The 15,706-nt window shown below is 43.3% G+C and overlaps 1 protein-coding gene across 6 annotated transcripts in view; it reads right to left on the reverse strand.

The window, feature by feature from the left end:
• Positions 1-15,706, reverse strand: part of psd3l (pleckstrin and Sec7 domain containing 3, like) — a 398,930-nt gene that overhangs the window by 115,605 nt on the left and 267,619 nt on the right. For all 6 annotated transcript variants that reach the window (XM_048528073.2, XM_059653078.1, XM_059653144.1 and 3 more), the window contains 2 exons: positions 15,214-15,272; positions 1,618-1,707 (listed from right to left, as the gene is read on the reverse strand). In XM_048528073.2, coding sequence (XP_048384030.2) covers positions 1,618-1,707; positions 15,214-15,272 — 149 coding nt within the window. The remainder of the gene's footprint in view (positions 1-1,617; positions 1,708-15,213; positions 15,273-15,706) is intronic.

A 15,706-nucleotide genomic window follows, 5' to 3' on the forward strand; every position in this document is an offset into this window, starting at 1 on the left:
CTCTTGTTCTTCTCTCACAATCAATTAGGTCAAATAACGTGATAAATGTCTTCACAATCTGCAAGAATGGCTCATTTGCCATGCTCCTTCATCTAACAGCAGCAGACTGTAGAATGATGACATGCAATGTGGAACAACCTGCTAGGAATGGTCAAGGCTTTTCCCCCATCGTGATGATGGGCCAAACCTGGAGGCAAATAGTCATGATCAACGAGCGCGCCAGCTTCCCACACATCTATAGGAAGTGAGTATGTGCTCGGATGGTTCTGTGCAGCCACAGTAACATCTTTTGGAATTTCTGTTGTGCAAGCTAAACTACAAGTATCAAAATGTCCTTCAACAGTCACAATGACATCAGATGATTTCATTTCAACTATTAAGCTAATAGGCATGTGTTTCAGAAAACGACAGCCATCAGGCATCAGTTGTATCAGGCTGATACATTGACACACCCACTGTGTAGAAAAAAAACCATCCCAAGGCACAAACACAGGAACATTAGAAAACAAAATTTGACATAGCCATGTAAGTCACATTAGGAGCGACAAAAGAAGGTATTAAGGAATATGTTAGAGGAAGACTTGAGCAGTGAAGAAGCTTAGAAAGAGTCAAAGAGTGAAGCAGCTACAGACAGGGATGTCAGTGAGGTTGCTCTCAAAGTTGTGCGTATGGAAGAGATTGTAGAGATAGGAAAGAATTTGAAGACGTTGTGTTTGAAGTTGAGACAGTAAGCACAAGTATAACGAGTGTACACAACTTAAAGCAAATTAGGATACAGGCAGAGTTTTGGATATGATTGTCTTTTTTCAGGATGCATGCTGGGGAGTTGATCAGGATAAACCCTCATCAGCTCAAAAACAGTACTGCAAGTCATGAATGAGTACCGAGTGACAGGAATGGGCTGGAAGGATTTTCTTGGCCGGTTTATATTCCTGAAATTAGGAGCAGGCAGGAAAAAGGTGATGATGGAAAACAAAATGCCTCAATAAATGGAACGGTACAATTAATATAAAAGTTTCATCAATATGTTACAGACAGACCAAAGAATACCACAGGAGATTACACTGACAAATCCCCATCCAAGTAGTTGTCAGATGTACACACAAGCATAACTACTAAAATCACAGGTACTAGCAATATCACCTCAGTAAGAAAACAGGTCGGAAGTCACACGACACCAGATTATAATCCAACAGGTTTATTTGAAATCACAAGCTTACGTAGCACTGCTCCTTCATCAGATGAACCTGACAAAGGAGCACTGCTCTGAAGGCTTGTGATTTCAAATAAACTTGTTGGGCTACAACCTGGTGTTGTGTGGCGTCTGACCTTGTGCACCCCAGTCCAACACTGGCACCTCCACATCGGTAAAAACATAGAGAGGAATTTTAAACAAAATTCATGAAGTGGGGGCTTCTGGCCTACAGTGAGTGTCCCTACTTCTGATCCAGGAGGCCTGGGTTCAAAACCAAATTTTCCAGACGTGTCATAACATCTCTGAACAGGTTGATTAGAAAACAATTTAAAAAGCAGAGAGAGAACACCAGTATTATCACAGATTCTCAGTCATTTCAGTGTAAGATTCTGCCCATTTGAAACAAGCAACGTTATCAGTACCTTCAGCAGATCTTTTGGAAAGTCCTTCCCTCCATTTAAACCATCCAGATTGTTAATGAAGTCTTGACAGGTCATCTTCTTTCCAATATTCTGCAATGCAGACAGAATTTTAATCAGATGTTAATGTGCATGGTACCTACAAAGATCTGACAAGAAGGTACTACTTGTACAATTAAAGACAGCAAAGAAAATGACTCAAATTAATCTGAAGGGTTACATCAGTGGATTGCTTTCTGGTGAAGTAAAGGAATGATAACTTGAAGCTCATTCAGATTCTGTGTAAATCACTTTGATCACAGAATTGTTGTCACATCTCGTCACAAAAATCAATATTCTCCAATTTATAAAAAGCAGCAAATTGCTGTTATATTATTATGATGCCAAACGCGTTGCAGTCAAACAAAAATAATGCACAAGAACCATGAAGACTGTCTGAGAGTTGTAGAACAAACAATAAGTGTGGGGTGCAACAGCAGATATCTGTCAACAGACAGCCACAGTTTTGAAACAAAATGGAAATATCCTTTTGCTTCCGGTTATCTACAAAATAAGTTCAACTTTAATACCTGCACATGTGAAAACTGACCAAACTGCAGGCTGTCTTCAAAATGAAAAGTGATTCTGCTATTCAAGTCAGAGAAATGGATGTTTAATATTATTAACAATTGGGCATTGAAGATCTTAAGAAATAACCTACAGTCGAGATTCAAGGCATTATGCTGGGTAACAGTGACCGGATACTAAAATAGAAACAAAGTTCTGAGATGCAGTACTTGCTCTCCCGCCCCCCGCCCCCCGGCTCCCACAGACATGTTGAGTTCTCCAGCACTTGCTGTTTTTATTAGCATAGTTGTGATCTTAAATTTGCTTTCATTGATTCCATAGCATTTACATTGATCAAAGATGTAAGGGGTGAACTTTCCATTGAACTGCTATATTAACGATAGCACTTGTTAAAGTGCACAGTGATTCAAGTACTATCCAGCTGCATTGGTGCTGCCAGGATTTCAGAGAACTCAAAACTATGCAAACATTTGCTCCGGTTTGGAAAACTTAGGGAAACTTCAAATGGCATCAGCCTCCCTTGGCAACTCAGAGGCACATGCTCTCCATGCTGACTTGCCACATTATTTCATACTTACAGCAAGAGAAGGACTTGTTTTTGAATGGGTGCATTCAATCAATTCACAAGACAGCTACTGCATGCTATCATCAGAGGGGGAATGATCTCTTCGACTAGTTTCTGTTGCCAAATTGATTAATTTCGAATTGTTCCTTTCCAAGGAGATCACATGGCACAAAGCATCATCAGTGTGCTTGGCCAAACATTGGACCACAGAGTCTCTTCCAATCACTCCTTGATCTCACCCATGTCAAATGCAATATCAATCTTGGCCATGTCACAATTTATTGTGAATCTGGTCAACGGCAGCTTAAGCTTAACTCTTGATTCAGGTGCCAAAGTTGCAACTGAACTGCAACATTAAATATAATTTCCAGCCTGGCTTCTCATTGCTATAGTACCATCAAATTCTGACAGGCTTCCTGCAGCGGTCTCAGATAACAAACCAAACTTTCTCCATTAATTATTTTGGTGAGTGAACAGGCCTAGGTAGGGGGAAAAAGGGGTCTTTTTATTTCTCTCCCCACTGAATCAGCTCATTTCTCTTTCAGTGTCATCACGAAATCTGGCAAGTTCCTTTTGGTGTCACTGCAGGTTGAATGAGACAAGTGTCGGGAGCCGGAAATACTGACACAATGCTCACTTCATTACAAACACAGCCATAGCAAGGCAGAAGAGCAGCAGGTATTTCGAACAACTTCTGATAAAAAGCAAAAAACTTACCACCTAGCAAGCCAGGCAAACAAGCAGACAGGCAGGAGTTCCAGGGAGAGGGGTGGGGTGTGTGAGACAGGAGAGGAAAACAGGTACAAAATTCTGTTAGTATTTCATGCAATTATTTTGCTTCATTCTGACAGGCAACTGGCTACATGCAACAGAAGATGTGAGCAGAATTCTCTTATTAATAAGCCATGCATTTGCAAAAAAGCATGTCATTTGCATCTGCAGCAGTCAACTGATTGCAAGCAGAAGTAAAATGAGCAATCTGTTACTGTCTAAAAACAGGCAAAACAACACAATAAGTGATTTGCTCATATCAGGAAGATTACAAGAACAATGCACACAAGAATGAGGACAGTAATTTCACCCCTCAGAATGGAACAGTTAACAATGGCAGGGCCAGCAATTTAAGATGACTTAATGAATCCCTTTTTGCTTACAACTGGGCTGTTTAATTAGTGTTTGAGAGTTAGCATTCTGCAGAGCTGTCCACCTCTCCACGTAAACAGTTAGGTAATGTCTCTGTGAGCATTGGTGTTATTGTTTGATAATCACCAAATCTGTCCAGTTTCACATTCCTCACAGTGAACAGTGGATCTTGTAATCAGTGCATTGTCTCTGCAAGTTTATTGCTATTACTGCCTTTCAAACTGCAGTTTCGCTTTAAAGAGGTAATCAAATTGAGGTTTTTTTTAAACGATTGAAGGATTTGATAGGGGTAGCCTTAAAATGAGAAGTGTTTCTTCATACAAAGGATTATAAATATAAGAAATCAGGAACTTGGTCCCAAACCAAGGTTAAGCCAGGTGAAACTTTCAGAACTATGGTTGTGTGGGACTTTTGCCTGGACAGGATTTTAAGGTTGTAGATGGAGTTAAGCTGCTGATCAACCATTACTGAATTGAGTAGCAGAAGTGGTTGGAGGGACAGACTGGCCACCCATCATCTCATTCTAGACCCAAGGAATCTATAGAAGATATGAAAAAGATGCAAACAACTAAGTGGCCAACACCTAGTATAAAAGATTAAACCCTTAAATGAGAGCCACAGGGAGTTCGCTGGGCAAGTTTCCTATTTTCAAATAATAGGAAAAGTACCCTCTGAAGGCTTCTCCATCAGAACTCCTTCACGCTTTGCTGGGACCAAGCGCATAAAGATTTTATACAATTTATTGCCTTGTATTAAAACGTCCATCAACAACCTGGGTATTATCCTTGAAAAAGTGGTGGCAATGAACCAACTTCTTGAGCCGCAGCAGTTCGTGTGGTTGAGGAACATGCACAATGCTGTCAGGGAATGAGGAAGTTCCAGGAATTTGACCCAGCAGAGCGGCAAGAGGCTTGGTGCTTGCTACCTCGGTCTTTAAAAATGGCACGTTCACGGCTATGGAAAATACTGTCTAAGGATCTTTTTGCAGTCCACTTCTATATGGCTGGTCCAGTTCAAGATGATGACAGTGCAGGATTCACTATAGTACTGGTGACCATGACAACTATCATTGACTGTTGACAAAACCACTAACGTCCTTCAGAAATCTGCATTCCTTATCTGGTCTAGCCTACATGTGACTCCAGAACCACATAGTAATGTGGTTGACTCTTAACTGCCCTCTGAAATCATAGAAACCCTACAATGTGGAACAGACCATTCAGCCCATGGAGTACATACTGACTTTCAGAAGAGCATCCCACACATACCTACCCCATCCTACCCCATAACCCTGCATTTCTCATGACTAATCCGCCTTAGCCTGTACATCCCTGGACACTGTGGGCAATTTAGTATGGCCAATCCACCCAACCTGCACATCTTTGGACTGAGAGAGATAACCATAGCACCCAGAGGAAACCCACGCAGATACGGGGAGAATATGCAATCGCCTGAGGGTGGAATCGAACCCAGGTCCCTGACACTGTGAGGCAGCAGGGCTAAACACTGAGCGACCATGCTACCAGAGTCTGGGGAGTTCAGGGTTATTTAGGGATGAGCAACAAACGCTGGCTTTGTCAGCAAGAGCCACATCCCAGGAATAAAATGAACAAAAGGCTTGTCGTAAGAAACCGTTGTGTGTGAGAGTATCTATTAAGTTATTTGCAAGACATAAACCACTATGCATAGGTGGGCCTACACAGCTGTAGGCAGATAGAATGATCAGCACATTTACATATGTCCAAGTATTGCAGTTTCTTAAAAAAACAGTGGTACTACAAATTTTATAAAAGCAGCAATTTCTCTGGCCTGTTCCAATGGTGGAGGTTTTATCACTGGCTTATCTCATTTGGGAAATGCTTACATTTAAAAAAAGGTTGGAAAAAATTGCGAAAAACAAAGAATCTGACAAAAGCTAACCTGGGACAACTTGAATTACAGGCTTAGTGTTTGGTTGGAAAGGACATTTGGAAACGTGAAGCCATCATATATTGTATCATTTGTTTTGAGGTCCATGCCAATAAGAGATGGAGTCAGAATGGTGAAATGAGTGGACATAGACGGACAGCGATATGTGCAGCACATCAGCTTTGTGGCTCCAGGCTTTCACTGTTAAGGGCAAAAAATGTGAACCCTATACCTGCTTTGTCAGTCCTGAAGGGTGATAATCCAGATCCTGGACCAATTAACTTCAGGCATGAGTTCAATTCCGACCAGGTTAGCTGGGAAATTTAAAAGTTAAATGAATTGAACAAAACAGAAAAATAAAGCTAATATCAGTAACAGTGACCGTGAAATTATTAGAATGTTGTAAAAACTCATTTTGTTTGTTAATTTCTTTCAGGGAATGAAATCCTAACTAGATGTGTCCTATTTAGTGACCTCCCAGCCCCTCCTCACCCCAACGGTGTATCCTATTTAGTCCTGTTCAGTGCAGTTTGAACTTAACTACCTTCTGAAACAGCCTAACTAGCCACTGGGAACTGCAGATGCTGGAGAATCCAAGATAACAAAGTGTGGAGCTGGATGAACACAGCAGGCCAAGCAGCATCTTAGGAGCACAAAAGCTGACGCTTCGGGCCTAGATTAGGCCTCTCTGATGAAGGGTCTAGGCCCGAAACGTCAGCTTTTGTGCTCCTGAGATGCTGCTTGGCCTGCTGTGTTCATCCAGCTCCACACTTTGTTAACTAGCCATTGGTTAGATTGTGCTGCAATGAGCAATAAGTGTTGGCATCCACAGCAAAACTCAGGTCTTGTAAACAAATAAAATAAACGTCTTGAGCAGTAGAACATGGGCTTCTAGGTCAGGGAACATTGTTGTCACCCTATCTATGATACCCCAGCTCTGTCTCGTCATACAGTGTGGAAAAATGGAAGTTGTCAAAATTTCTTTGGTAGCTTCTCCCAAACCCATCACCTCTACGACCCAAACAGGCAAGGTAAATATAGGTACGCTACACAGTCCTCACCAGGATGCATATTGCTCCACCTCTGTTGCTAGTGAGTGAAAATCCTGGAACTCCTGACCTAACGGCACAGCGGGAGCACCATTAAAGCGCACAGTCTGTGAAGGCAAAGACTTACCAACAGCAATCAGAAGTGGGCAGTGAATGTCAAACTTGCCAGCAACTCCCAAATCCCAAATCCCAAAAGGATTATCAACATCAAAAAGGCAAACTTCCACAAAGATTTTCCTAAACCCAATTTTACACTAGCTGCCAGGAAAGACACGTGAGCCAACGTCCTCACACCCATGCAAAGCACTCCATGATATCTCTGACCATAGGAGAAATAGAAAGGAATAAATATGCTGTGCCATTAATTCCATCTTCCACCTTGTGTACAATTAGACTCAAGAAGCAGCTTTTCGAACGTCCAGCTCTATAAACCCTTTTCTAAATGACCGAAAGAAGTGCAGTTGTGTGCTGTCTCCTGGTACCACTGAGATTAACTATACTTTGTAGGTGTACATTTAATCAGCTAATTAAAACAAAACTGCCTTATCTTTGAAGAAATGAAGTGGACCAGTGGCAGAAATCAATTGGTCACTGATGAAGTGTCCTATTCCAATGCAAGTGCACAAATCGCAAGTGAAGCCTCAGGAGAATGATGATCGCAATGGACTAGTCTTTAACTTCAACCATGCTCAAGTTCTTGAACAATTTGCTTGCTCAGCCCTACACAGAAAATAGGAACAGAAGTAAGCCATTCGGCCCTTCAAGTCTATTTTGTTATTTATGGCTGATCATTCAACTCAGTACCCTGTTCCCACCTTCTCCCCATACCCTTCAATCTCTCTAGCTGCAAGAACTATACCCAAAACCTTTTGAAAACAGGACTGAGAGTTATAGTCAAGAATGTTTTTGATTTGATCTATTATTGTTATGGGTACCTAAGTACAGTGAAAAGTTTTGTTCTGTCTGCAGTACAAGATCATAACATACAAGGACATACAGATCATAATGTGATTGAACAGAACAAGGCATTCAAGTCTCCTGCATTTCCCGCAAGACATCCTTCACATCCCGCCCCCACCACAAGCGCCCCAAGAGGATCCCCCTCGTTCTCACATACCACCCCACCAACCTCCGGATACAACGCATCATCCTCCGACACTTCCACCATCTACAATCCGACCCCACCACCCAAGACATTGTTCCATCCCCACCCTTGTCTGCCTTCCGGAGAGACTACTCTCTCCGTGACTCCCTTGTCCGCTCCACACTCCCCTCCAAACCCACCACACCCGGCACCTTCCCCTGCAACCACAGGAAGTGCTACACTTGCCCCCACACCTCCTCCCTCACCCCCATCCCAGGCCCCAAGATGACTTTCCATTGAAGCAGATGTTCACCTGCACATCTGCCAATGTGGTATACTGCATCCACTGTACCCAGTGCGGCTTCCTCTACATTGGGGAAACCAAGCGGAGGCTTGGGGACCGCTTTGCAGAACACCTACACTCGGTTCACAATAAACAACTGCACCTCCCAGTCGCGAACCATTTTAATTCCCCCTCCCATTCCTCAGACGACATGTCCATCATGGGCCTCCTGTAGTGCCACAATGATGCCACCCGAAGGTTGCAGGAACAGCAACTCATATTCCGCTTGGGAACCCTGCAGCCCAATGGTATCAATGTGGACTTCACAAACTTCAAAATCTCCCCTTCCCCCACTGCATCCCAAAACCAGCCCAGCTCATCCCCTCCCCCGACTGCATCCCAAAACCAGCCCAGCTGGTCCCCATCTCCCCAACCTGTTCTTCCTCTCACCTATCCCCTCCTCTCACCTCAAGCTGCACCTCCATCTCCTACCTATCAACCTCATCCCGCCTCCTTGACCTGTCCGCCTTCCCTGGACTGACCTATCCCTTCGCTACCTCCCCACCTATACTCTCTTCTCCACCTATCTTCTTTACTCTCCATCTTCGGTCCGCCTCCCCCTCTCTCCCTATTTATTCCAGAACTCTCTCCCCATCGCCCTCTCTGAAGAAGGGGCTAGACCCGAAATGTCAGCTTTTGTGCTCCTGAGATGCTGCTTAGCCTGCTGTGTTTATCCAGCCCCACACTTTGTTATCAAGGCATTCAAGGTTACAGCTGCACAAAAGGTGTACAAAAGCAAGATCAACAGGTGGAAATCTGCAAACTGAGCAATTCCTTTCCAAAAGAGAGACACTGTCTACATGTAAGAAAAAAGGTACTTGCAATTTGTTTCTTGAGCAAATGAAAAATTTAGTTAGGTATCTCATGTTTCATCACTGCAGCCATCTCATCTCCCTATACAAACGTACAATTTTCTACACATGGGGACAATCAAGCAGTAAACTAATTTCAATAAATTTAGTCTTGACGTGAGGACTGGTGAGTTCAGTTGATGGACAGCTGGTTTACAATGAAGACAACAAGGTGTGGAGCTGGATGAAGACAGCAGGCCAGGCAGCATCACAGGAGCAGGAAAGCTGATGTTTTAGGTCTGGGTCCTTCTTCAGAAAATCTTCAAAAATTTTTTTCTGAAGAGGGGTCCAGGCCTGAAACGTCAGCCTGCCAGTTATCTCAGACTCCAGCACTGGCAGTTCCTACTATCTCTGGTTTACAGTGAACATGGACAGTATGGGCTAATTTCCCACACCAGCTGAGGTTAACATGAAGGGCTCTCCTTCTCAACCTCTCCCCTCGTCTGAAGCATGGTAATCCTTAAAACCACCACCAGTCATCTCTCTCTAATGACAGACAGCAGGCCTGTTGTCAACTGGGCAACTTTATTTTTTAAAGTATTTGTACATGCTGTTAAATAACGTCCCATCCTTGGAAGCAGAAAGTCAGGGTGGAGCTTTAAATTCCTACCTGGAAAAGTAAAATGGGGAGTGCTCTCTCACGTTCAGTTTATATAGTTGAAAGGGAGCAAACATCTTGTCAAGAGCTGGAATTGAGTGAAGCACCCAGAAGTCACATTACCAATCACAATTTCAGATAGAACCGCCCATTGCAAATCCCAAATTATGGCCCCATTGCAATAGGGTTAGGGTTAGGAGTTAACCTATTCGGAAATACATCTCTTGTCGGTAAACCGTCACAGGTAGAAGACTAGATAATCACTTTGTCATGTTTTGCATGTAAAACAGAAAAGGACAGGGCTTTCTTCCACGGCCTTCTTTCCAGTGAAAAAGCCATTTGGGTGGCACAGTGACTCAGTGGTTAGCACTGCAGCCTCACAGCACCAGGAAACTGGGTTAGATTCTAGCCTCGGGTGACTGTCTGTGTGGAGTTTGCACATTCTTTCTGTATTTCCTCTGGGCGCTCTGGTTTCCTCCCACAGCCCAAAGATGTGCAGGCTAGGTGGATCAGCCATGCTAAATTGCCCATAGTGTTCAGGGGTACAAGATAACGTATGGTTTAGAAGGGGTGAACACTAGGATGTTGTTTCCTTTAGGCGGGGAGACTAGGACCCGTGGGCACAGCCTTAAACTTAGAGGGGGTAAATTTAAAACTGAAATGAGACGACATTTCTTCAGCCAGAGAGTGGTGGGCTTGTGGAATTCATTGCCGCAAAGTGCATTGGAGGCCGGGACGTTGGATGCCTTCAAGGCAGAAATCGACAAATTCTTGATCTCAAAAGGAATCAAGGGCTATGGGGAGAGTACCGGGAAGTGGTGTTGAAATGCCCATCAGCCATGATTTAAATGGCGGAGTGGACTTGATGGGCCGAATGGCCTTACTTGCACTCCTATGTCTTATGGTCTTATGGGTGTGTGGGTTATAGGGGGATGAGTCTGGGTGGGATGCTTCAAGGGCTGGTGTGGACTTGTTGGGCCAAATGGTCTGTTTCCACACTGTAGGGAATCTAATCTAATAATGGGGATGGACATAAAACTTGGAAGGTAGTATAATTTGGAGTGCGAGCATTAATGAAGTGGTCTCAAGCCTTTGCTCTCATTCAGAGTGACAGGCCCAAGAACAAATCAATTTCACTTGAAAATAACACCAACCTTCCTGATCAATGTTCTGACTTCTGAAAGCCCCAGTAAGCAGCGATCGTGAAAGAATTTGCAAACTTGGCCATATTCGCCTTCAGTTGAATATTGCAAACAAAAAGCTTGCACGACATTGAACAGGTGCAGCGCGGAGCTGAGCAGGATGTATTTGAAGGAGTGACTCAGCTTCTGCCAACACAGAAACATGGGTGCATTGTCACGTCTCATTTTGTTGGATGCACAGACAATTAGGAGCAGATCACACTAACGTCTAGGGAATATTATAAGCCATGTTCGCAAAGCCATCAGTACACCATACTTGTGCAAACAGCAAAGTTATTTTGATTCCAGAAGAAGACAACATTTTGTTAAAGAAACCAATGACATAGAACATAGAACACAGAACAGTAAACATGGGAACAGGCCCTTTGACCCAACACAGATAAAATTCCAGGACAATCCTTACCACAAAATCTACTGAAATTTTACATCTAACTGGAAACTACTAAAATGGTACCATTCTTACAAAGCACGAAATCAGCTATAAATCTTTCTGAACACACCACAGCCTGACCTCAGAACTTAGTTCTATAGATTATAAACAAGGAATTCTGAGGAGGACAGTGTGGAACTCCAAAAAGCGCCCTGACATCTTGATGGAGTGACAGATGACTGGGGGCAGAGGTTTAAGGAGACGGGGGAAGGATTAAAGGAGGCAGATGTGCTAAGCAAGTGGTTTTTTTTCCAAACAGAGGGTTGTCGGGGCCTGGAATGCATTGCCAGGGAAAGTGGTAGAAACCTATAATATTTAATCAGAGTTGTAAAATCCAGGGTTCGAATAAGAAGACCCGTTACGATCTGAATTGGACCTTGTGATTCCCACCCTCATGTTAATTTCTACTCCTCTTACCTTCTGGTGGTTAGCTAAAAACGCTTCACTACAACAAGGACAGATGCAATTTTGCTGGTGGTGGTGTTTCCTTTCAATTACCTCGAAGTTAATTCCTTACTACGGCTGATCTACTTATATAGAGCTCATTCTTGAAGGACATAATGACCACATGCTTTTAGGTGATGTGATATCTCTTTGCTGCATCATTAATAGCCTTAGTGAACAGGATGTGCAAGAATAAACATTTCCGCTTGGTATGCTAGGGCACTCCAGTATTTTGACTTTACCTGATGCAGTTCATTTTGCAGGGGTGGCACAGGAGGTTTGGGGAGAACGTCACCGTGCAATTATTTATATTTCAGCCGGCTATTACCCAGAAGCAGAGTATTTCTTGCATTTTTTAATTTTGGTCTTATGGTTTGGAGGCGAGTATGCATAGAATAGTGTCCCCGTGCATCTGCTGCCTCAGTCCTTTTAGATGATAGTGGCTGTGGGTTTGGAAGGTGCTGTCTACAAAGCCTAGGTGGGCTGTTGCAGTGCACCTTGTCAGTAGTACATATTGCACCGTTGTGTTAGTGCTGGTGGGACTGAACAGTGAGGGGGTCAATTCATAGAATCCCTACAGTGTATCAGCCCAGCAAGTCCACACTGACCCGCAGAGCATCCTACCCAGACCCATCCCCCGATAACCCACCTAATCTACACACCCCTGAACACTGTGGGCAATTTAGCATGGCCAATCCACCTAACCTGCACATCTTTGGACTGTGGGAGGAAACTGGAGCATCCAGAAGAAACTCACGCAAACACGGGGAGAATGTGCAAACTCCACGCGGACAGTCGCCTGAGGGTCCCTGGCGCTGAGAGGCAGCAGTGCTAACCACTGAGCACCGTGCTGCCCAAATTAAAACTAAACTAAATTAAATTAAAAAGGGCCATTTTACTGGGTCATGTTGGGTTCCTTTGGGTGTTGCTGGCACTGCACTCATCCAGGCAGATGGGGAGTATTCTATCACTCTCATGGCTTGTACCATGCAGATGGAGGACTAGCTTTTTGTAGTCAGGAAATGAGTTACTGGCCTCAGAATTCCCAGCCTCTAACCTGCTCACGTACATAATATTTAACATGTTGGCAACGGGGAGATTGAGTGATGTGATGCCACTGAGTGTCAAGGAGCGATGTGATTCAATTCGCTCTTGTTAGAGCTGCTCATTGCCTGGCACTTACGTAACATGAATGTTACTTGTCACCTGTCAGTCCAAGCATAAACATTTTCTCCATAACACACTGTGGGGTTGGCCAGACAGCATCATTTCTGAAGAAGGGTCCCGATCCGAAACGTCAACTTTCCTGCTCCTCTGATGCTGCCTGGACTGCTGTGTTCCTCCAGCTCCACACTGTGTTGTCTCCGACTCCAACATTTGCAGTTCTTGTTATCTATAAATATTTTCTAGGTCTTTTACCATTTGAATATGGACTAATTCAATGTCTGAGGAATCACAAATGATTGACGTTGTCCAATCAGCAGTGAACATCCCAACTTCTGACCGTATGATAAAAGAAAGATGAAGCAGCGGAAGATGATTGGGCCTAGCACACTAATCTGCCTATCAATTTGGTAAAGGACTGTGATGTCGTGTGAGCCACCTCCATCCACGGCATCCTACAATCTTGCATTCTTCAAAGGGGGAGGTTCTACCGTAGCCTACAGGTTCTGTAAGTGGTGGCCACTGAAGGACAAAGGATTGGATCCCTTCATCCTGTTCTTGCCAGAGTGTGTTTCTGAAGTGCACAGGGAATGCATACTGAAGCACAGCCCTGATGCATCTCAAAACACTCTAGCTGTGCACACTGATGGCATGATCAGGGTTGGCCTTGCTGATGCCCTGTGCTGCTCGAACCAACCCATGATTCACAGCGTGGTCCCAAATAGGCAAACAGAACCAAGCATTGTGCGTTATCCCAATTTCGTGAATTTCCCGTAAGGAGGTGAGTGGCTATTGCCCGATTATGAAAAATTCCCATTCTCGGCCTGCGCTCAGAACTCCAGTTTTTATTTTAAAAAGAGCTCTTGCTTGGGCTGAGGGAATTGATGGCAAGACTAAAAACTTGTTACCATTGAGTTGGCAATGAAAGTTCAACCACATTGTTGTGGGTGTAGAGTCTCGTGTAGACCAGGGAGGTAAAGACCGCAGATTTCCTACTCAAAAAGATGTAGGGAACCAGATGGATTTTTACAAAAATTGATTCCTGTCATGGTCACCATTGCTAAGCATTATATTCCAGATTTTATTAACTGAATTTAACTTCCACAAGCTGCCATAGTGGGATTTGAATCCACATCCCAGGTTCATGAACCTGGTGTCTGGATTGTTAGTATAATGCCGCCACCATCTTTCTCTCTGAAGTTACTCAATAAGAGGAGAACTCAAATAGCTGTGTGTAATACATTCAATGACATTTTCTTTGGACATTCTAACTGCTCCCGCCATATTGCCCCGTGGTGCTGCACCTCACCGAGGGCTATATATGCCAGGTGTTGACCCAGCTATAAACATAGCTTAAAGCAGTAAATGCCATAGAAGCACAAAGAGCTTGATCATCCCTACACAATTATTTCTTCAAAAGGGGAGTTGGGGAATACACTTCATTAACATTCTGTCTGTACACAGCAGGTAACTTTATACCCATCAACAATGGCATTTTAGAGGAAAGTTCTGGTAACACAGGTCGTGTGAGTGAGTTCAGAGCATCAGAACCTGAGGCACATTGCAGAAATATAGTTTATGACTGAGTGGTTTGGGTAATGAAAATTAATCCAATGCAAATGATATTTCTAAGTCTTGTACATAAAGCTTACACCTATACTTGTTGACCAGAATCAATGAACTGGAAGACAAACTGATTTCTTTAATAATATTCTCAGATAACCACCCCAATTGAACTGGCTCATTCTGAGTAAACAAGTGTTGCCATTCTTCAGAAAGGTAACATATAATAGGAGCTAGCAACAGTAGGGAAATATTATAGCAACCACAAATTGCAAACTACAGGCAGTCCTCGGGTTGCGAATGGACTCCGATTTTGAGTCCGTTTGCAAGTTGATTAGTATGGAAGTTGGAACACAATGCAGGACTATATGTAAAGTAGGCATTTGCAAGTACCGCAGATTTTTTAAATTACACACACGTACGGGGTTGCATTCATACATCAGACATTCATAAACTGGGGACCCCTGTAATTTGAAACAATCAAGCTAGATTTCTGTTAAAGCAGATATATCAAAGTAGGCTCAATTTGTGATCTAAAATCAAGAATCGTATTGAAAGATATGTACCTTGATACACTCCTATCATAGCAACAGTCAGAATTATATCACAATAAATCCATTCTCCCATCCATTCAATTCATTATATTTGACCCAAGCAAGTTTGTTTATTAGAGGGTTCCATTACTCACGTGGCCATGAAGATCTGTATTCAACAACATCAGTGCACAAGTAAGGCAATGGACCCCATCTGTAGGAGGACAGAAAGGTTTATTCTAGTGGTCAGTGTCAGAACCATTGCAATCAGACAATTCCAGCCTTAACTGAACGTGACAACCTGATACTGAGCTGAGTGACTGTTTAAAGACCATTCACCATTCACACTTGAAAAGAATGAAGCACATCTTGATGCACAGTTCACTCTGCTGGAAATTGGGGTTGTTGTTAAAATGGAAATTCTTTGAGTGTTTCCCGTGTTGACAGAGTGTTGCAGTAATAGTTAACCTTCCACAAATATAAACAGATCTCTAGCATGTGAAAACGGACAGAAGGATATAGGGATGCACATCAAAAATTTATCAAGTGCCACACTACCCCACTATTATTTTTAAGATTCCCTACAGTGTGGAAACAGGCCCCTCAGCCCAACAAGTCCACACCGCCCCTTGAAGCATCCCACCCAGA

This window comes from Stegostoma tigrinum, chromosome 1 (assembly GCF_030684315.1).
Source record: "Stegostoma tigrinum isolate sSteTig4 chromosome 1, sSteTig4.hap1, whole genome shotgun sequence".
NCBI lineage: Eukaryota > Metazoa > Chordata > Chondrichthyes > Orectolobiformes > Stegostomatidae > Stegostoma > Stegostoma tigrinum.